General features: G+C 39.9%; 1 protein-coding gene across 2 annotated transcripts; it reads right to left on the bottom strand.

The window, feature by feature from the left end:
- Positions 1-15,768: 15,768 nt before the first annotated feature.
- Positions 15,769-23,488, bottom strand: LOC132115345 (uncharacterized protein KIAA2013 homolog). Of its 2 annotated transcripts, XM_059523765.1 has the most exons (4): positions 21,992-23,488; positions 18,422-19,275; positions 16,059-16,119; positions 15,769-15,900 (listed from the first exon to the last, which is right to left on the bottom strand). In XM_059523765.1, exons 1-4 carry the CDS (start codon positions 22,968-22,970, stop codon positions 15,896-15,898), a joined length of 1,899 nt encoding a protein of 632 aa, XP_059379748.1. In that variant the 5' UTR covers positions 22,971-23,488; the 3' UTR covers positions 15,769-15,895. The 2 variants fall into 2 exon arrangements, with proteins under 2 accessions (XP_059379748.1, XP_059379749.1); XM_059523766.1 differs by lacking the exon at positions 16,059-16,119.
- Positions 23,489-23,546: the final 58 nt, after the last annotated feature.

Below are 23,546 nucleotides of genomic sequence, written 5' to 3'. Positions count from 1 at the left end.
CTAGTCGATGTAAGCGAGCATCTGCCCTCAGTGCTAGATTAATGAGTCCGTTGAGCTTCATAGGCAGGTCCAGGGTGAAGATCTCTTTTTGGATGCGGTCAGCCAACCCATGCAGTAACATGTCCCACTGCGCCTCCTTGTTCCAGTGGCACTCGGCAGCCAGGGTACGGAAGTCAATCGAGTAATCCGATATAGACCGATTTCCTTGGCGAAGGTCAGCGAGTTGACGGGCTGCCTCCCATCCTGCCACTGCTCGATTGAATACCCACTTCATCTCATCAGAAAGTGCCTGGAACAAGGAACAGCATTGATGTTGGTTCTCCCATTCCGCCGCCACAAAGCCGCTCGTCCTGAAAGTAGGGTCAGTATGTGGAAAGTCTGTGGTTAAAGAGAAAAAATTTTGTCAAAAATGCCCTACAATAGCTTGGCTCATCAGGATATTACGGGAGTGGGTATGCGTGGTTCAGGTTGGCGGCCGGATGTAATAGGTGTGGGGGGAACAGGCAGTGTGCTGGGCGCAGTGGGTTTAACTAGATGTTGAAGCTGTGTGCTACCAAGGCTTGCACTGCTCATCCCGTAACAACCAGGTTCTCCTCTTGTTGATCCATTCTGGAAATTCTTCGTGACAAGAACTTGTTTAAATCTGTGGTATTTGCTGAATCCATGTTGGTCAGATCGTTCTGTAATGATAAATTCAAAGATTCTGAAGCAAATATAGCATGTCTTTATTGAAAGAAGATCAGATGTAGGAAGCATGAACTTCTGGTGTGAGCCCTTGGCAGCACAGGACCGCTGAGGACAACCCGATCCTTCTGGAGATGAAGCGAAGAAGATAATGCAGGAACGGAGATCTGGAAGATGGTGACATGATGAACCAAGAGTGCTGGAATGGTGGAGATCACAGGAGACTGTAGGTGAAACACGAGCGGGAACATCCAAAACGATCTGACAAAGACAAATAACAAAAGAGAGACTAAAATAGGGTTTGCTGATCCGTTGTCTGGCATTTTAAGGGCTGTCCTAATCACAAAATCATTCCAGAGCACTGGAACATTTGCTCCCTGAAAAATCCCACAATGCACTGCAGAAAAAAAAACATTATGTCACATTTCTGAAGCACAAAACATAAACCACACGAGCCAACTCAATAAATATAATGACACAAAATAAAAGATTTGAAAAGACAACCCATTATTTAGTATATTTCAGCAAACATGTGAAACAATGCAAAAACAGCAAACAATGCTAGCAACATATTAATTACATGTAAATCATGCTCACAACATGCCAGCAACATGTTAATCATTTTAGAAACATGCTAGCAACATGCTAACAACATGAGAATTGTGCTAAAACATGTTATCAACATGGTAATCATGCTAATAACATGCTAGCAACATGGTAGATCATGCTAATAACATGCTATCAACATCTATGTCATCTATCTAAACTTTCAAACTTCAAGGTTTTAGGTCTGCTTCAAACTTTCAGGCTAGGCTTTCTCAAGCCAACTTCAAAGTTTGTCCACAAACTTTACTTATCTTCTTACATAAATTATGTATAATTTATTTGCACTCAATCTTGTGCATTTAGCTAATGGCTATATCAAAACAGAAAGAATAATGAATAAACTGTTTGGGGGGGACGCAACTTTGCTACCTCAATATGCTTCCTCATATTTGATAGTGAACTTTTGAAGCCAGATATTTACGTGATGAAAGTCACAAGTAAAGTAGAAATGTGTGTGCTTGATGCGAGAAAACAATGATCATTGGTTCTCACATCAAGCACACACATTTGAACTTCTGTTTACCATGTTTATTGTTCATAAGATAAAATAAAAATGTAATGTAATTTTTAAGATGAAATAAAACTTTAAGGAGTTAAAAGTACAGTTTTTTTTCTCCAGAAATGTAATCAAAGTACAAGTAACCAGTTTAAATTGTACTTGAATAAAGTAAAAATTCCCCCAAATAATACTTAAGCAAAGTAATCAAGTAAAATTACTCAAGTATTTTACACCTCTGATTTCATTAGATTTCTTTAAGGTCCAGGTATAATATTTCAGTTTGAATACAGTTCATACATTGTGTTATTTACAATTACCAATAAACATTCCGAGATTATGACAAATTTATTTTCAAGTAAAGTGAGGCATCCCTAATTAATCAAATACTAATCAAATCCTTTTAAAGACATCATTTATTAACACATATGATCAAACATATATTCAACAACTGTGCGTTCACACCGCCGCCGTCGAGAGTTTAAAAAATCGTTCTGCCAGCGCTGCCAACAACGCTGTAGAAAGATTTGTGGAAATTCTGACGGTCTGACGTAGATCGCATGCTTATCTTGTATTTAAAGTGGCCGCAAAGCAAACAAGCTTGTTGATCTTGTGAATCCTTTACCTAATAATGTATAAAGCACTAATACCACACTGTAAAAATACTCTTGATACAAGTAAAAGTCCTGCATTGAAAATGTTACTCAAGAAAGTATAATCAGGTATAAACATTACTTAATGTAAGTATAATCAGGAAATGTATTTACAGGTTTAAAAGTGAACTGGGACTATAATACTATTATTTATGATATTATTGGATTATTATTCCTATGCACATCAGCAAGACAGCAACTCGCCAAGAACACCAACAATCTCAGACACCTTTCTCAGACTCCCTCGAGCCAGTGCCTCCATTGCTCTATCGCCGCTTTCATAGACAGGAGTTCCTTATTCCCCACATCATAGTTTTGTTCAGCTGCCGTTAACTTTCTGGAAAAGAATGCACAAGGGTACAGTTTACCCGGCTGACCATGGCGCTGGGAGAGTACGGCTCCAATGCTTGAGTCCGAGGCATCTACTTTCACGATGAATCGTAAGTTAGGGTCAGGGTGCTTGAGGATAGGAGCCGTGGTAAATTTAACTTTTAAGACATTGAATGCTTGATTAGCCTCCTCACTCCACCTGAGTTTGGAAGGTTTACCCTTGAGGAGTGGTTTCAGTGGTGCTGCAACCATGCTGTAATTTCTAATGAACCTTCGGTAGAAGTTAGCAAATCCCAGGAATCTCTGAAGTTCCTTGATAGTGGAAGGTTGAGGCCATTCCGTTACTGCCTTCACCTTGGCCTCGTCCATCTTGACACCCTGATGACTAATGTGATAACCCAGGAATGATGTCTGCTTGACATGAAACTCACATTTGAAACTCACGCCTTGACATACAGTTGATTCTTCAGAAGCCGAGTGAGGACGGTCTTGACATGGTCAACGTGTTCTGCCTCAGACTTGGAGTATATGAGAATGTCATCAATGTAAGCAATTACGTACTGGTTAAGCAGGTCCCGGAAGATCTCGTTTATGAAGGACTAGAAGACAGAGGCAAGTCAATACGGCATGACCTGATACTCAAAGCGCCCTCTAGTGGTGAGGAAGGTAGTCTTCCACTCGTTGCCCTCCTTGATGCGAATGAGGTTGTATGCACTTCGTAAGTCTAATTTGGTGTAAATCCTTGCTTCACGGAGCTGTTCCAGAGCTGAAGGGACCAGTGGTAAAGGGTAGCGGAATTTTATCGTGACGTTGTTTAATCCCCGATAATCAATACAGGGCCTGAGTCCTCCGTCCTTTTTCTCCACAAAGAAGAACCCTGCTGCAGCTGGAGACGTGGAAGGTCGGATGAGTCCTGAACTCAGGGCCTCCTCAATATAATCCTCCGTGGCTTGAGATTCTGTGCGAGATAAGGGATAAATACGACTCTTGGGGGGCATGGCATTGGGGAGTAAATCAATATTACAGTCCCAAGGACGATGAGGTGGTAGTTGTGTTGCCTTAGTTTTACTAAAGACCTCTGCTAGGTCTTCGTAACAGGAGGGAATATTGACAGTCTTAGTACTCGAAGGACTTTCAACACTAGTGATACAGCAAGGCTGGGGAACCGACAAGAAACAGTGACTTTCACAAAAGGCTGACCACTTGGTCAACTCATCCTGATGCCATGACAGGACGGGGTCGTGAATGGACAGCCATGGGAATCCTAGGATGACTTCATGCTTAGGTGAATTTACGACATAGAAGGATATGGACTCCTGGTGAAATAACCCCACTTGCAATGTAAGTGTCTTAGTTTGTTTAATTATTCCAGTTCCGATTACTGTGTCATTTATGGCTTTGATCTTGATGGGTGGGTTACATGGTTGGACGAGTAAGTTATACTTCGTGATGATATCTTCATGAATGAGATTTAATGCAGCTCCGGAATCGATCATTGCTGTTAATGAGATGTACAGCTCTTCAGTTTTCAAGATAAGGGGAATTTTGAAGGATTGATTATTAGGTATAGACAAGTGTTCCATATCTACCAGAATGGGTTTCAGGGCCTTGTGTGGACATCTCTGGCATCGATGGCCTGGTTCTCCGCAGTAGAAACAGAGACGGAGATGACATCGCCGTGCTCGTTCACTTTCAGAAATTTTGGTATAGTTGACTTGCATGGGTTCTTCGGGCGTTATAGTTTTATTTACAGCCGTGGTAAAAGACAGTAGTTCCTTAATATAGTTTCTTCGCGGAGTCTGTCTCATCAAATTATCCATCCTAATTGCAAGCGTGACATAGTCAGTAAACAATTAATTTTCTCCTTTACATACGAGCTCTGCCTGGAGATCCGTGTTGAGGCTTCTCTGGAATATGGCTTTCAGGGACACGTCATTCCACCCACTCTGAGCTGCGAGGGTGCGAAACAAGATGGCGTACGCGGCGGCTGTTCTGTTTCCTTGGGACATTTGTAGAAGTTGAGTTGATATATCCTTGCCCCCTGCGGGATATTCAATAAACCGGGATTTACAGCTGTGGATGTGTTTATGACTCCTTATTACGACGGATCTGGTATGTACAGCGTTTCCATTGCTCATGTTTTTATGTGTACTGCTTACACAAATGTAGCAAATACAGTCTTTATAAGCTTTCCATTGAAAAACAGCGATCTGTCGATGCTTGAGGCTTAGATCTTTATAATGATACATAGATTGTCAAGATGAAATTTGTCCCATTTCATTTAATCTATTCGAAAACACTGATACGCGCGAGTTTAGAGGCTTTCAGGACGAGGGCGTTCTGGTGCTGGCTAACAGGTTAAACTGAGAAAATGTATCATTTTAAGGGAAAAATAAGTTGATTTTAAATTTCATGGCATCAACAAATCTCAAAAAAGTTGGGACAAGGCCATGTTTACCACTGTGTGGCATCCCCTCTTCTTTTTATACCAGTCTGCAAACGTCTGGGGACTGAGGACACAAGTTTCTCAAGTTTAGGAATAGGAATGTTGGCCCGTTCTTGTCTAATACAGGCTGCTAGTTGCTCAACTGTCTTAGGTCTTCTTTGTCGCATGTTCCTCTTTATGATGCGCCAAATGTTTTCTATGGGTGAAAGATCTGGACTGCAGGCTGGCCATTTCAGTACCCGGATCTTTCTTCTACACAGCCATGATGTTGTAATTGATGCAGTATGTGGTCTGTCATTGTCATGTTGGAAAATGCAAGGTCTTCCCTGAAAGAGACGACATCTGGATGGGAGCATATGTTGTTCTAGAACTTGGATATACCTTTCAGCATTGATGGTACCTTTCCAGAAGTGTAAGCTGCCCATGCCTCACTCACTCATGCAACCCCATACCATCAGAGATGTACAATGCAGGCTTCTGAACTGAGCGCTGATAATAACTTGGGTTGTCCTTGTCCTCTTTAGTCTGAATGACATGGCGTCCCAGTTTTCCAAAAAGAACTTCAAATTTAGGTCTGACCACAGAACTGTTTTCCACTTTGCCACAGTCCATTTTAAATGAGCATTGACCCAGAGAAAACGTCTGTGCTTCTGGATCATGTTTAGATATGGCTTCTTTTTTGACCTATAGAGTTTTAGCCGGCAACGGCGAATGGCACGGTGGATTGTGTTCACCGACAATGTTTTCTGGAATTATTCCTGAGCACATGTTGTGATTTCCATTACAGTAGCATTCCTGTATGTGATGCAGTACCATCTAAGGGCCTGAAGATCACGGGCATCCAGAATGGTTTTCTGGCCTTGACCCTTACGCACAGAGATTGTTCCAGATTCTCTGAATCTTTGGATGATATTATGCACTGTAGATGATGATAACTTCAAACTCTTTGCAATTTATTATAAGGTTACCGTAGTGATTCAGGAAAAGACAAAAACACGGTTTGGGAAAATAGATCCATGATGTACTCGCTCATTATATATACTTTTTAAATTTTCGACACAAAACAACACTGGCACAACCCTGCACTAATTGGACCAGTAGAGCCGGGCGCAGTGGATTAAACGTCACAGACTCAGTGAGCGTTAGGGGCAGAGAGGATGTTATTCATGTTATGTTGTTGGCGTGATGTTATGAGGACGTTGCTAATAAAGTTGCACAAGAATACACAATGGATTCATGTTTATTACTATATTTAAAATATACCACAGTTTTTATGCCAGTCGTATCATTTTATTTTGTTGTATTTATCCGTCACACCTTAAAGCCCGGTCCGTGAAAATATTGTCTGACATTAAACCGGTCCTTGTCACTAGAAAGGTTGGGGACCGCTGCCCTAGCACACCCGTGGCCAAACATACTGCTTTACACATTTCCTCCAATAAGTCTGACACCTACTCTAAAAAGAGTAAGGGAGCACGGATACCCCTGATGAACACCCACATTTATAAACCTCAAGGTAGCTGTTACAAACACGCCAGGTTCCACCTCCACTCACTCACAACGCATGCTCTCACCGGAATACTAATCACTTCCACCTGACCCTCATTACGATCCAATCACATCAGCACTATAAATACCCCACACACGCACTCAGTAAGCGTCCGGTCTTGTTCGCGACAAGGTCTTACCTGTGTGCTAACTCTAAGGACTAACTCTACCTCTATTTACCTCTCTCCAGCGATCCCCCGAAGATCCAAGTCTCCATCGTGCATGTGTGTTGTACACCTCCCTCCTCTGACGTCTTCACCCAGCTATCAAGGATCCATTTATCACTACCATTGATCACTCTACCCAGCACTACCCCTTCCTCTGCTTGTGCCTTTAATAAACTATCTTTCTATTACTCCTCAGCCTCCCGGGTATTCTGTAACAGTAGCAGGCTTTCAATTAAATAAAACGGACAAGAAGGAACAATGCCACAAGATCAAATTTACTATCAAAATCACTACTAAAAACATTTAGTCCAACATTCATAAAAAAGACAATTTACACCTTAGTCAACCACTTTGCTTAAACCAAACTAACATTCATTGGCATTGATAGCAGATGTGTCCAAGTACCGTAACCTTGATTAAGGGTCCCCAAAGAGACAAGCCTTCAATTATTGTACGTACACTGTGCTTCAATACTTCTGTATATAACCAGCCCACTGGCTTTGGTTTAGTCGGACCAAATGTACCGGCCACCCCTATGCTCACAAAAAAGACATTAATGACTAAAACAACGACAACAATGAATAACAAAATAATACTAATAATAAATAAATAAGTAAATAGATAAATAGATAAATAAATAAATATCACTAAAATAATTAAAGGTGGTTTCTTTTTGATGTTATACCTTTACACCAAACATTAGATACAGCTCAAATCATGAACCAAGAGTGGAGAAAAAAATTATGAAACAGTCCAAACCAAACCAATCAACAAAAACAAGCAAAAGACTTTCTACAGCCAAGGATGAAAATAAAAGTCCACCTCTCACTATGGAACTGAATTATCAGCCTGTATTAATACACTAGCAGATATATTAGCAGTAAGAGTTTTGGGCAAATGATAATGATTACAATGTTTCCCTGCAGTTACCCTAGAAGATCTCCGTAAGCCCTCTACAACTGAGGCTTCTCTAGAAGCCAAATTTGAAGCAGAGGCCAGAGGGAAAGTGCAACTGGATGTCACATCCAGGACAATTGCCACAGAAGCATAATATATAGGGGTCGGTACTAAAGGCGCAATAACCACCATCACAGAGTCCCCATTGCATGAATGTTCTGAATCTTATTCCAGCCTCAAATTCCACACTCACAAAGATGTACAACCCGAATTCCGGAAAAGTTGGGACGTTTTTTAAATTTTAATAAAATGAAAACTAAAAGACTTTCAAATCACATGAGCCAATATTTTATTCACAATAGAACATAGATAACATAGCAAATGTTTAAACTGAGAAAGTTTACAATTTTATGCACAAAATGAGCTCATTTCAATTTTGATTTCTGCTACAGGTCTCAAAATAGTTGGGACGGGGCATGTTTACCATGGTGTAGCATCTCCTTTTCTTTTCAAAACAGTTTGAAGACGTCTGGGCATTGAGGCTATGAGTTGCTGGAGTTTTGCTGTTGGAATTTGGTCCCATTCTTGCCTTATATAGATTTCCAGCTGCTGAAGAGTTCGTGGTCGTCTTTGACGTATTTTTCGTTTAATGATGCGCCAAATGTTCTCTATAGGTGAAAGATCTGGACTGCAGGCAGGCCAGGTTAGCACCCGGACTCTTCTACGACGAAGCCATGCTGTTGTTATAGCTGCAGTATGTGGTTTTGCATTGTCCTGCTGAAATAAACAAGGCCTTCCCTGAAATAGACGTTGTTTGGAGGGAAGCATATGTTGCTCTAAAACCTTTATATACCTTTCAGCATTCACAGAGCCTTCCAAAACATGCAAGCTGCCCATACCGTATGCACTTATGCACCCCGATACCATCAGAGATGCTGGCTTTTGAACTGAACGCTGATAACATGCTGGAAGGTCTCCCTCCTCTTTAGCCAGGAGGACACGGCGTCCGTGATTTCCAACAAGAATGTCAAATTTGGACTCGTCTGACCATAAAACACTATTCCACTTTGAAATAGTCCATTTTAAATGAGCCTTGGCCCACAGGACACGACGGCGCTTCTGGACCATGTTCACATATGGCTTCCTTTTTGCATGATAGAGCTTTAGTTGGCATTTGCTGATGGCACGGCGGATTGTGTTTACCGACAGTGGTTTCTGAAAGTATTCCTGGTGCCATTTAGTAATGTCATTGACACAATAATGCCGATGAGTGATGCAGTGTCGTCTGAGAGCCCGAAGACCACGGGCATCCAATAAAGGTCTCCGGCCTTGTCCCTTACACACAGAGATTTCTCCAGTTTCTTTGAATCTTTTGATGATGTTATGCACTGTAGATGATGAGATTTGCAAAGCCTTTGCAATTTGACGTTGAGGAACATTGTTTTTAAAGTTTTCCACAATTTTTTTACGCAGTCTTTCACAGATTGGAGAGCCTCTGCCCATCTTTACTTCTGAGAGACTCTGCTTCTCTAAGACAAAGCTTTTATAGCTAATCATGTTACAGACCTGATATCAATTAACTTAATTAATCACTAGATGTTCTCCCAGCTGATTCTTTTCAAAACTGCTTGCTTTTTTAGCCATTTGTTGCCCCCGTGCCAACTTTTTTGAGACCTGTAGCAGGCATTAAATTTTAAATGAGCTAATTAAGTGGATAAAAGTGTAAAATTTCTCAGTTTAAACATTTGCTACGTTATCTATGTTCTATTGTGAATAAAATATTGGCTCATGTGATTTGAAATTCCTTTAGTTTTCATTTTATTAACATTTAAAAAACGTCCCAACTTTTCCGGAATTCGGGTTGTACTAACTGACCCTCCATCAAGGGTTGACCCAATACTGTCTGATCATGCAAAATTTTCCTGTGTTCAGCAGCTGCCTCAAGACAGGCCTTTACCCTCTCATACGTTACTTTTAACCCATTCTGATGTCTAGCTTCCCAAACTTCTACACTACCCATGAATGGATCTTCCACCCCTGCCAGCAGAAAATCTATACACAAACGCAGAGTCTGTCCAAACATCAAAAAATGGTGAGACTCAACCGTGGTATTATGGCAGGTTGTATTATGGGTAAAAACCACATGTGCCAAGTCCTGAGTCCAGGAACTTTTCTGTTCGGGTGGAAAGGAACGAAGAAGATCATGCTGTGTTCGATTGAAGCATTCACACTGTCCATTGTACTGAGGATGATACAGAGTCATGTGAGTCTTCTGAATTCCATAAAGATGACACAATTGGGCAATCACTGTGCTCTCAAAGTTCCGACCCTGATCTGAATGAAGTCTAGCTGGTACACCCAACTTATAGAACCATTCCTGGACTAAAATACTGGCCACAGTGGTTGCCCTCTGGTCCCTTGTTGGCACCGCCAATGTGTATTTTGGGAATACATCTGTCATAATTAGGACATGCTCCCGTCCATCACTAGATGGTTCTAAGGAAGTGAAATCAACTGGCAATATTTGATTAGGCTTGGATGCCAACAAATGCCCCATGGCAGCACGAGGCTACTGGATAACTGGACTTTGAAATAGTACACTGCCAACAATTCTGACAATACTCTTGAAGATAGGCACTCATGCTTGGCCAATAGCATCTCCTATGAATTAATTCATAGGTTTGTTCTCGGCCTTGATGGCCATGCCCATCATGTAACTGCCTAAATACCTCATCCCACAAATCTTCTGGTTGTCCCTATTGATCTGCCTCCTCCCCTCAATCAGGACGTTGGGGGTGGTGGTACAACAATCCCTCCTTAAAAAACAATTGACCCCATTGTCGAAAGAGCTCCAGCTCAGACTTGGACACTGACTGTCTCTCCACCTTAGACTGGTACTTTTTCCTTGAAATATAATACCACCAATGTTGGATCATTGAGCTGCATCTGCTGGAGCTCTTCCTTAGAACGAAATGGAAAGGCAGCAATAGCATGCTGGTCTGCCCCTACTAACTCACTTTCCACCCCCTGATGGATATCCACTAAGTGGAGTGTCTTGGGCAGCGGTGTACCAGAGGACTGTGTCAAATTACAAGAGGAATACTGCCTCAACAATGAGTCAGCATTTCCATTAACACGACCAGGGCTATACTTGATCTCATAATCGAAAATTGCCAACTGAGAAACCCAGCGCTGCTCAATTGCACCTAGCTTAGCCGAATTCAGAAAGCTCAGTAGGTTGTCATCCATATAGATGGTACAACAATGGCTCAGGAGAAAATCCTTAGCAACTTTTCTGCCATCACCCATTTAAGGGCAAAAAGTTCCAACTTCATGGAACTATAATTCTCCATATTCTTCTCTGTAGGCCTAAGCCCTTGACTAGCATAAGCCACTGGCCATAACCTCCCACTATGCTCCAGGCTAAGCACTGCCCCTAGTCCCAAATGGCTAGCATCAATATCAAGTACAAAGGGCTTAGCTAAATCAGCATATGCTAACACAGGAGCTGCTACCAATATCTCCTTGAGACACTGGAATCCTTGTTCACACTCTAGGGTCCTGCAGCTCCCTATGGGTCTACCTGAACCCCTCTTTTTCTTGGTGCCAACCAACTCTGCTACCAGGCAATGGAGAGGGGACGCCAGATTGGCAAAACCCTCTACAAAATGCAGATAATAACAAGGGTTGTGAACCGAGAACAGGTTCTGAATAAGAACAATCTTAATTTAAAAAACACTTTTATTAATTATTAATACATATGATCAAACAAAACATAACAAACCCAAAAACATATAGCCTATGCTTTGAGTAAAATGCAACAGTTGACTTAATTCATGTGTACTGTATAATTCAGAACAACAAAATATTGAAATACAGAAATGGAATAAGAGGACCATTTTAGAGCCATAGAATAGAGCCATTTTAGGTAAGCAGACTTTTTTTTATAGTCCCTGCAGCTGAAAAACACCTCCACAGCATGATGCTGCCACCACCATGCTTCACTGTTGGGACTGTATTGGACAGGTGATGAGCAGTGCCTTGTTTTCTCCACACATACTGCTTAGAATTAAGGCCAAAAAGTTCTATCTTGGTCTCATCAGACCAGAGAATCCTTCAGGTGTTTTCTTAGCAAACTCCATGGGGGCTTTCATGTGTCTTGCACTGAGCCCAGACTGGTGGAGGGCTGCAGTGATGGTTGACTTTCTACAACTTTCTCCCACCTCCCGACTGCATCTCTGGAGCTCAGCCACAGTGATCTTTGGGTTCTTCTTTACCTCTCTCACCAAGGCTCTCCCCCCCTGATAGCTCAGTTTGGCCGGACGGCCAGCTCTAGGAAGGGTTCTGGTCGTCCCAAACGTCTTCCATTTAAGGATTATGGAGGGCAGAATTTTTTTTTTGTAAATTTGGCCAGGTCTGTGCCTTGCCACAACTCTGTCTCTGAGCTCTTCAGGCCGTTCCTTTGACCTCATGATTCTCATTTGCTGTTACATGCACTGTGAGCTGTAAGGTCTTATCTAGACAGGTGTGTGGCTTTCCTAATCAAGTCCAATCAGTATAATCAAACACAACTGGACTCAAATGAAGCTGTAGAAACATCTCAAGGATGATCAGAAGAAAAGGACAGCATCTGAAATATATGAGTGTCACAACAAAGGGTGTGAATACTTAGGACCATGTGATATTTCAGTTTTTCTTTTTTAATAAATGTGCAAAAATGTCAACAATTCTGTGTTTTTCTGTCAATATGGGTTGCTGTATGTACATTAATGAGGATTTTTTTTTTACTTAAATGATTTTAGCAAATGGCTGCAATATAACAAAGAGTGAAACATTTAAGGGGGTCTGAATACTTTCTATAACCCACTGTATTCTCGCTTTCTCACTGTTATCTAACACATTCAGCCAGAGTGGACCAGCAATACACAACACATTTTTTTTTTGTCATTCTTTGCATTTTATTCCCTTTTAATTGCAATAACACACTAAACAGGAACTGTCACAATAATATATGTTTACACTGAGTAAGCAACCTTATAAGTTAAATTTGTACATTGTGCTTAATAACTTATTCATTTCTGCTCAGTTGTTCTTATGTATGATGCCATTTATTTTTGGTGCTTCTAATTAAGTGATAAGAAGCAGTTGCAAATGTTTTAATGTTAATTGAACTTAACATGCAATGGTTTCTTTGATATCTCATGATTTCTGGACAAATGATTGTGATTTTCTGAACATAATGAATAACGGGACAGGCCTCAAATAAGCACTATTAAACATAACGTGGATATTGTGTGTGTTTAGACCACTGAACATTTGCATTTTTAAGAGCTGGTCGTGCACACACACTTCCTGCCACATGCGCGCTCTCAAGTGACTGAGACCACACAAATGTGGGTAATGGGACAGGCTCACAGAGTCAGTATGACAGAAAAGAGAAATAATAATTCAGTCTCAACAGTCCTCACTCTTCCATTGCCGTCTTTGATCTTGAAAGTATGATGAATAAAATGCAGCACATATCTGTTGCTTTCGGTGATGTGAAACCTGTTGAATTTGCTTGTAGTGCAGGAATTGAGGATCATATTTATATTCTTTTTTTTTGAGGGGGGGGGGCACATTTATGTGGCCATGTGTAATAGGAACAGTTTTAACAAGTCATATACTGTAACAATCATATCAGCAAAAATACATAAAGTCACAAGTGTAAATAGGCCCCAAGTACACAGATATTTAAATGCAAACACTGCCATGCCACACCAGGCCAAATAAATACAATTAATTAATTAAATAAAAAAATAAACTATCAAAATAAAATAAAAAATACATAACCTTGCCTTGCTTGAGTGATGTTTGATCTAAACAAGTCATTGTCTGGGTTTTGAATTGAAAATGTTGTAATTTCTGTTAGTATTGCTGTTTAGACGATTTTATTATAAACATTCAGGAGTTACAATCCAGACAGACATAACTATTGACGTGAATAACGTATTGTACAACTGAATATATTAATTAGCATATGAAACACAAAACAACACAAATCAGAGTAATTAATGAAAAATTTAAATGTTAAAATTTTATAATATATATCACTTTTATCCAAAGTGACTTATAGTACATTCAGGCTTTTTTTTTATTTTACCTTTATCCAGTATGGGAATTGACCCCACAAACCTCCACATAGCTAACACAAATCTCTACAACTGAGCCACAGAAACACAGCAAGTAGCAGTGCAGTGTGGCTGTATATCAGCATTAGATAATCACAACCGTGCAATATCACACTGCTACAAGTATGATATTGCATTTATACAACAGTTTGATGGTATGAGTGTGTAAATAAGAAACAACAATGGAGTGTCTTTAAAAACCCCTTTATAAAAATTCACGTAGTACCTGAGCGTATGACTCCTCCCCCAGTAACAAAACTGTTTATACATAGTCTAGAAACATTAAATATAGGCACTACATTTAATTGTATTAATATTTTGTAGTTTTTAATGTTATTATTATTATTGTTTACAATCAAAGTGACATAGAGTGAAAACCCCAGGTTAATTTAAACGATTTTGAACATCCATGGAAGAAATAATGGCATCTCTAAATAAAGTTTATACAGTTAGCCAGTTGGTGAGCCTCTTAATATTATTATTAACCCATTTTAAGGTAGCATTTTTACAGTTTTTAAGTGAACTATTTCTATTACGTACATAAGGATTTTTCTACTTCTGAATGATAAATCAGAGGTAAACACTGTAAATGGAAAATTCATTCATTATCAGTTTTTACATGTGGTTTTCTTTTCTTGCAGAAGCCAAATAAAGAAGTAATGGGTATGAAGTGGCTTTCCTATCCGTCTTGGAAGGGTGGCAATTGTTGTTGACTAAGGTTGGAATAAACATTGTCCACAAAGCGACGTCCATTTCATGACTGGTTATTTTAATGAACAAATACCATTTACAATAAAAGCATGTGAAGCTAAGAACCATATGTTCACCCAAACCTGTCCAGTACATCCTCAAGGGAAAGTTAAAATGTGATGTCGAACAGGTGAACACTGCACATTGCCCTCTAGTGGTAAAATAATTATATTTCGGTTCGTACAGGGTAAGAAACGCTTGTCGAGGGAGGTGATGTTGACAATCCTGTGGAGGACTGTCTTCATCCCACTCATGAAGATGATGATAAGGGAAATGTTGCCAAAGATGGAGTGAGGTCTTCTACTTACTACATCACACCTGTGCTAACTGTCTTAGAGAATTTTTTATTTATTTTTTTGCATGTAAAATCTTATCTGGGGCTCCAGCAACTCCAGACTATAAAAACAACTCCTACAACCTTTACCATGTCTGTGCACTTGTGTAATCATTCTGGGGACTGACTGGCCGACCTTCTAAACCAGTGGAACACCATGAGGCCAGTCTGTTGAGCAATGCAACTCAATGCAGCCTGTGACTGGTTGGGGAAGCCCAGCAGTTCATTTTATCATAACTTTCATTAGCAGAAAGATTCAAACATTCACCTACTGACACCATTGTGTCTCTGATAAGAGACTGTAAGTCATTTTGGATAAAAGCATCAGCTGGACGAAAATCTAATGAAGTCCAAGCCATTTACATTTATTTTCTTTAAAAAATGATGAGAAATTAATCAAAGACAAATGGTGATTTTAGAAGGTTATTTTATTAAATGTTTTACATAAAATCAGTATTTAGGAGCTGCATATTTGATTTTGTTTCTATAAAGATTGTATTATGTTTGTTTATAAGCTAAAAGAATAAATTAATACAAGTATTGTTTGGATCCTTCATAGTTGTTGATATTTTATCACTAATTTGCACATGATGGGCACCTTTAAAGAGTCTTCATATTTTAACTTCCATATCTTCAACCAAAATCAGATGTTCATTCAGATAACGTTCATAATTAAATTCACATAGCAAAATGGAAAACATGTATTAAATACATTGGTATGTGTCCAGTGATTAAAATCAATCCTGAGAGGACATCCAGAGATAGAGCATTATTTAATGTTTCTGCACACTGGATTAGGCTTCAGACAGTAACATCATCCTGTTGAAATAACAAATAAAGTGTAAATATGCATATTTATGATACATTTGATGTTGTGTTTTCTTAGTGCAAAAAAATGTGGATTTCAAACAATATCAAAGGGATATGAATAGAAAGGATTTATTACAATAATTTATTATTTCACTCATATTTTTCACCTGTTGAATTTACTCCATCCAGTGGATCGGTTTCCTTGTTTGCCCTCAGTAGGAGTCCGAACTAATTGTAAAGTGTGGACAAATTAACAGAACGAAGGCATTAGGATTGATGCCATCGCTGTCCAATATGTGAATTCCAACTATTACTAAGTTGAATCAAAAATGAAGTAAAATGTTGTTTACTCTTACTCTCTTTGGGGAATGATTTTACTCATTTGAGTTGCCATTTCAAAGCTAAAACATATAATTTATTTCATCCACTATTAAAAAAATACCTTGAAGCAGGCATGTTAGACACAATAGTGACTAATTTACACTGCAAAGGTGGCACAGAAGTGCTTCTGAAGTGGCATTTAGGTGTCTTTACACAGACTGTTTAATGCTGCTCAGAGGTGGCATAATTGCATTTCCACAGCAATTTCAACTGTATGCCGTGATATTATGGGCTGACGGAGGGTTCAATGCAGGGCACTGCACAAAATTTGAGCAGGCACAGAGCAGCCTTAACTTAGCAGTTTAAATACGCCTTGGGAGACACATTTTAAGGCAACTCATATTGAAGTACTCATTTCAGATCACTAATGCTAACTAACAGGTTTTACTGTCTGACCCCAGATGATGTAAATGTGAATGAACAATCACAATCATTGTGAATGAACGTCACAAAAACAGCATGTTGTCTAACTCTTGATTTGTTAATTTAATAAAAACACACCAGAATTCAAACAAATACAAAAGTGAAAAAAAAGATCACTCCAACATGGGAAAGAACTTCTGAGACCCACACAGCAAACAATGCAGATTATTCACACCAACATAATGAATGAAAAAATTAGCATTTTCTGTAAGCTTGTAGTATTTATGTATTCATAACTGATGGCAGAGGTCTAATGGAGTAGTAGCAGTGCATCAGTGCATAATATGCAGCAGTGATATGAATACACACCAGATCGTGTGAAACTGTGTTTGTCTATTTAAACATTACAAGAGAGGTACACGCTTAACAAGCGAGTAGTGCCTTTTCTCATTTTGTGCTCTAAACAGGGGAACGACATGATTCATTCAGCATGTCCTTTCATAAATCATCAACACCTAAACCAGTCCAGACCTGGTGAATCTCACAAGAAAAAAATAAAAAAAATAAAAATAAAAACCTTGTTATATATAACACTTAAAATTAAGCCTTTTTTCACAATCCTATTATTGTAAGTTTTGATTTCTATTAGATTCTCAGTGCTGTATATCTAGTACTGCATTACCGTAAAGACAAATACCGTAACACAATGGTTTTCAGCTAAATTAAAATCAGCACAGTATAAGCATATCAAGATAATTATTTCTAATACATTTAAATTTCTTATACAATTAAAATATATATATAATGTATAGTAAAGGTTTCCCAATGGTCTTTAAAAAGGCTTAATTTTTTAATTTAAAATGTAATTATTTGTGGTGAAATGAACTTGTTTTTGATGACTGCTATCAGTTTACATTAACTGCTCTCAAGAATATCACCAGAAGAAAACCACCATCAGCACTCACATATATGACTTCATGGTGGATGAATGTGATCCATGAAAAATAAGTTGATGCATTTGGGTTCAAACTGAAATTGAAATTTCACCTCACCAAACCAACAACAAGATATTCAAAGTTCAAAAAGCACATTTAGATGAAACATAAGACCCCAAAAAACAAAAAGAAAAAAGACTTTGCAGAAAGCAGATTTGAAAGAAACAAAACCCCTTAAACCAACTTGGAAGAAGAAAGACTTGAAGGCACCAGTGAAATGTTTACACACGAATTTCAGATCAAATAAAACTTGACTCCTCACCTGCTACGATCCCATCAAAAAAAAAAATGAATTAAATACTCTAAACCGATTTTCTTGAGCTGTAAAACTACATATAAAAGATGGGAAAGTCTGCTGAAAGTCACAAGATAAATTACATTCAAAAAACTGTCCTTCAATGGTTATTCTGCAAAGCGGAACAGCATTTCATATCAAACAAAATAAATATTTTTTCTTACTTTTTTGGACACAAATCAGTTCTAATTGTGTCAGACCACAAGGAAAATACAGAGCTCACTGAACAGTGTCTTTATAGCACTGGTGCTTTCAGTTCATCGAGAAGTTCATAGAGAAAGAACACCCAAACTGAAGATTGCAGACAACTATTTCCAGCACGCCAGAGCCTCCAATTACAGCAGACTGAAAACCAATTATCGTCACTTAGCTTCCAGAGATATCTTGCAAGGCAGAATATGAATGAGAGCGAGAGGAAAAGAGAAAGAGGATATTCACACACACCACAATTCCCACCCCCCAAAATAGGCTCATCTTCACATGTCTTTGGCTATACCTTACTCCTGAAGAGCGGCTTGGCTCCAGGCCCGCAATACTCATTATAGATGAGTTTGAAGAGGAAGAGGTGGAAAAGCGTGATGAGGGACGCCACACTGAACCAGAAGAGGAAGGGCAGGCCTGGGTACTGCTTGGCCATGTGGTCCTCGTGAGCCAAGATGGCCTTGACATGCATCGTGTGTCTCAGGTCCTGCAGATGAGTGAGATCAGTGGAGATGTACAGCAGAGGCGTGATGGGCTGGGTCACCATCACCGGAAACATGTGGCCTCGCAGCTCCGAGGTCAGCTCCACGGGCTCGTTCATGCAGCCGGCCTCGCAGGCGTACAGCTTCACGGGTTTCTCCTGAGGCTTGACGGACACGTGCAGGAAGGGCTTGCCCTCGGCGTCCTGCAGCACGGCCAGGTTGATAAGGTCTTTATTGTAATGGATGCCCCTCAAAGAGTAGCTGTTGTGAAGAACATCCGGGTCGGCCTGGAACTGAAGGTGGTTCTCGGTGAACTGCAGACCGCCGAAACTCAGGACCATACCTTGCATCATACCGTGAGTTCCTGCCGCCACGAGGACCTTGCATCCTCTCTTCTGGAAGGTCAGGTTCCAGAGGTTCACCAGCTGCAGGATCTGAGCCACATTGGATAGGCGCTCCGGCCACAGGTTCTCGGCGTGCATGGTGGCGTGGCCGCTGAAGCAGTGGTCAGCGTAGTTCAGACTGGACTCCAGGCGTTCGTGCTCTTCTGCTGTGAGACTCTGATCCAGGAGGGGCGCTGTGGAGGTCGACAGAATGTAGTACAGCGTGTTGTTGACTGTGCGACTGGACGGGGTATGGGCGTCTGTGATCTTTCTGATTTCCACACCTGTAAAGCAGCAAAAGACTATGAAATATTAACTTTTAAAATCTTTAAATCAAGTGAACACATGAATAGAAACCTTAAAGGGGTCACATTATACATATAGGATTCTTGTTCGAAAATATGGAGTCATCTTTATGCAAAATGTTTTGTCAGATATATGTATATGAGACTATGAGAAAGATTTTTAGAAAGAATAATTCATCTGTACAGATATAATGCAAGTGTACAGGACGTCCCAAGATGATACCTTAAAAACCTTTACAAATGAACGGTAGAAATTAATAGGAAAAAGCAACTTTGCTAGCTCAATATGCTTCCTCATATTTGATTACCAACTGAAACCGAGCCGAGTGTGTTTGATGAGTGAAGACACACATTGATTCTTGGATGTTTGAACTTCCGTGTACCACGTTTAATGTGCGTGCAAAAAAAAACAAAAAAAAAAAAACATGCAAAAATGTAAGGAGTACTTTTCGAGTTAAAATAAAGTACAAATCCCCCCAAAGTAATACTTAAGTACAGTGATCCAGTAATATTACTCAAGCCTTTTACACCCCAGCAGACACTTAGCCTGCAGTTTGGCTTATATTATTTGCACTGTCCCATGCAAACCATGTATGTGCAACTGAACAAATGCACAAAGCATTAAATCATTATACTGTAGGTGCCTCTGGGTTTTTCTAACAACAAAATAATAAACTGAATTAAAAATAAAATTTCTCTTTGCTTTTACACCTTGTCAATGGACTTTGACATCTTTTTAAACACTTGAAGGCATGAATGAAATGTTTACACGCACACACACTTCAGATTAAATCCTCATAAACTAAACAGTTTTTTAAGCCGTAAAACTAGAACATTTAAAATATCAAGGAGACTTTTTGTAGTCATGAGAGAAATTGCTTTCCATTCAAAGTTACTTTCCAATTACTGTCCTTAAAGTAAAGCAAACAGTCATTGTGCAAAATGGTATTTTATTTTTGTCCCAATTTATCCTGACATGCAATCTGTCCCTAGCTTTGTAACTAAGTGGACTCAAATCTCGTTCTGATGAAAGTTGCTGTGCTAGGCTGCCTGTCCCACTTATTTTTGAGCATACTAAAAAGAAAAATAATGCCAAAAGAGAATATAGGTGAGAATATAACACATAAAACTTTGCTTTGTCAATAAATATAAAGGACATATTGTAAGCGGTAGCTCAGTGTGGGACTTTTCTCTTCTCTGAACTGTTAGCGTTAGTTTTTGATGGGTGTGTCTTAATTCGTCTGAAAGTATAACAAGGAAATATATTCGGAATAATGCGAATGAGCAAAACCTACTTTCATATTACCGATAGGGATGGGACGGTATGAAAATTTAATATCACGATTATAGTGACTAAAATTATCAAGATTATCAATATTATCACGGTTTTGTTGAAACGAGATGAAAGTGTGCAAAAATAGTTGATTCTCACACTGAAAACATTTCAGCAAGTTTTATATTTAATAATCAACAAACAACTAATAAAACAAGCAACTCTATGCACTTAATTTAAAGAAAGATTAAATTCTGTGGCATTTCCTTCCTTACAATGAAAAGTGTAGAAGCATAGAAAAGCATAGAAAAGTGCTTTTCTATCGCTGCGCTTGCGTCAGACTGTTGCTGGCTGGACATGATTTAATAGTGAGTTATTAAAACCGCGATAATCAAACACGGTTTTAATGATAATTCATTTTTAAACGATATTACTAACCTTCAGCACATTTTATCACGGTTATCAATAAAACCGGTTATCGTCCCATCCCTAATTACCGATATATAATACAAAGTGAATTGCATATCAGATGGCATTCAAATGGAGAGTTTGCATAAATAAATATCTTGCACACTCTTGAAAATAAAAGGTTCTTTATTTGCATCTTTTGTTCCAAAAGAACCCTTAACATCCATGCAACCTTTCCATCGTGCAAACGGTTCTTTAGAGTGGAAAATGTTTGTTTTAAATGTTTTTTAAAAAAAATGTATTTTAACAATTGTTCACTGAAAATGGTTCTTCTATGGTTCGTTGCTGATCAACTCTCCTTCTGGAACCTTTCATTTTAAGAGTGCAGTGGCTGGCAGAGAAGGCCAATTTACATTACACTCAATACTTGTATTTGCTTAGTGGCAGTTCCCAGTGTTTAATATTTTTTTTGTTTTTTTTTTCTTCTGGGGGTGGGAGGGTGGATTTGAGTTAAAACTAATGTACGGTTTGTTTTCATAACACACTTGACTAAATACATATAAAAATTGTATTTGTCATATGACCCCTAAGATTAAAGGTACAGTTCACCCAAAAATAAATATTCCAAACCTATAAAAGTTTCTCTCATCTGCTGGACACACGAGAAGATATTCTGAACAATGTTGGTAGACAAACATTTGCCATTGACTTTCAATAGTATGAAAAAAAGTCAGTGGCTACCAGCAACTGTTCGATTACCAACATTTTTCAAAATATTTAGTTGTGTGTTCACCAGAAAAAATAAAATAAAAAAAACCTTCATACAGGTTTGGAACATCTTGAGGTTGAGTAAATAATTGCAGATTATTATTTTTATATTTTTTACTTATGGGTGAGCTATCCCTTTAATTCAGAACTGTACAAAATAATTTTTGAGGTGCATACAATGAACCTGAATTATTTTTTTTTTTTAAGTGAATAGTATTTAAGCCAGACTGTGCTCAATCAACTTGCCAGATATGAAGAGATCCACCCATGCTTGCTGGTGCTCTTGCATCAATTCTTCCACATTGGCTCGGAGGACATCCACCATCTCTTTCTTGAGTCCTTCTCTGAGCTTGCCGAGGGTTTCGTCCAGTTTCCCGCCCTCGGTGGGCTCCGAGGTGTGAATCACACTCACCAGGTTTTCTGTGTATTCCGATTTGGCAGGAACCTGGATCTTGGTGCTCAGCTTCTTTGTGGCCACCACCACCAACACGGTGTCCTTCTTTTCCGTGAGCACCCGTCCTGAGGAGAGCACAAACTCCTTCTCCTCCATCTTCTCCGCAGTGCTCCTAAACAATGGAGACTCCGTGGTCAGGTCGATGGAAACCGGACGGTCTGTAGGGTTGGATATGTGAATTCTCTGAAGATAGACATTGGGTCGGCTGCGATGCGCAACAAACTCCTCTCGGATGACGACGCAGTCGTGAGAAGACGCTGTCAGGATGCATCGGGAGGACAGAACAGAGCCTTTTCTGTACCACAGCATCAATCCTCGAGCTTCTGAGCGTGTTCCCTGGATCTGCAGGCGCACTATCGGCCCGTAGTCTGTTTGGTGAACCGGCGCGGATCCAGGCTGTGAAGATGAAGCTACCCAGAGTTTATTAGAGTCCACATCCACCAGGAAATGTCCATTACCGACCACAAATGGGACTGTTTCTTTGGTCTGGGGGCTGAGCACCACTCCCTCCCCTCGGTCCACCAACGGCACCCACCTGTGAAGATCGGTCTGCAGACAAGCCCCCGCCGCTCCTCCAGACTCCCTGGACATGCTGAAAAACTTCAGGAGCCCATCTGAGCTCAAGTACCAGTAGAAAATGAGGAAGAGCAGTAATCCCACCAGGACACGTCGGGCCCAGCTGCTCGAGAGCAGACCTGGCAGACCCTTTAACCTCTGCTGAAGCCACATCATCTGTCTCATGCTCCACGTGGTCTTCGGCGGATTATACATGAACTACACTGCAGTTTTCCTCAGTCGAGGGCGATCACTACAGTACTTCCTGACAGCAGTAAAAGCTGGGAGTGGCAAACAGCTCTGACAGGCATAGTAGCATTAACTCATCAAGCTGGACTTGAAGAGCAACGCGCAAAACAAGGCTTAAGTGATTTCTTCTGTCACAGAGTGAAGGAAAATCCTACTTTTTCATTAAAGAAGCAAACACTTGAGTGTCGAGTTTCCGATTAAATGAGTGCAAAACAACTCCAAACATCTGTTAAACCAGCAACTTGAAGCTGCGAGGAGTTTGCATTAATCGCAGCGCTATAACGTAGTTGTTGTTATCAAGCTAGTCGACACATTTCTGCTCACCCGCATGGCGCGTTCACACTTCCACGTTTACTTTGTCGCCTCGACGCGATGTTCGCGTCCCGTACTCGCGTGTTCCTGCTAGAGTTTGTTTCGACGTCGCTCGTCAGTTTTATTTGCTGTGTGTACATGTCATCTCTCAGCCTGCTGACATCTCTGTTTGTGGAAGGAAACCAGCTGGCTGCCGTAAAAATAGCGGAAGTGTCGAAGACCTGTCGTAGT

The sequence above is a fragment of the Carassius carassius genome, chromosome 34 (genome assembly GCF_963082965.1).
Source record: "Carassius carassius chromosome 34, fCarCar2.1, whole genome shotgun sequence".
Taxonomy (NCBI): domain Eukaryota; kingdom Metazoa; phylum Chordata; class Actinopteri; order Cypriniformes; family Cyprinidae; genus Carassius; species Carassius carassius.
The sequence above is the reverse complement of the archived record's forward strand: the minus strand, read 5'-3'. Positions and strand labels throughout refer to the sequence as shown.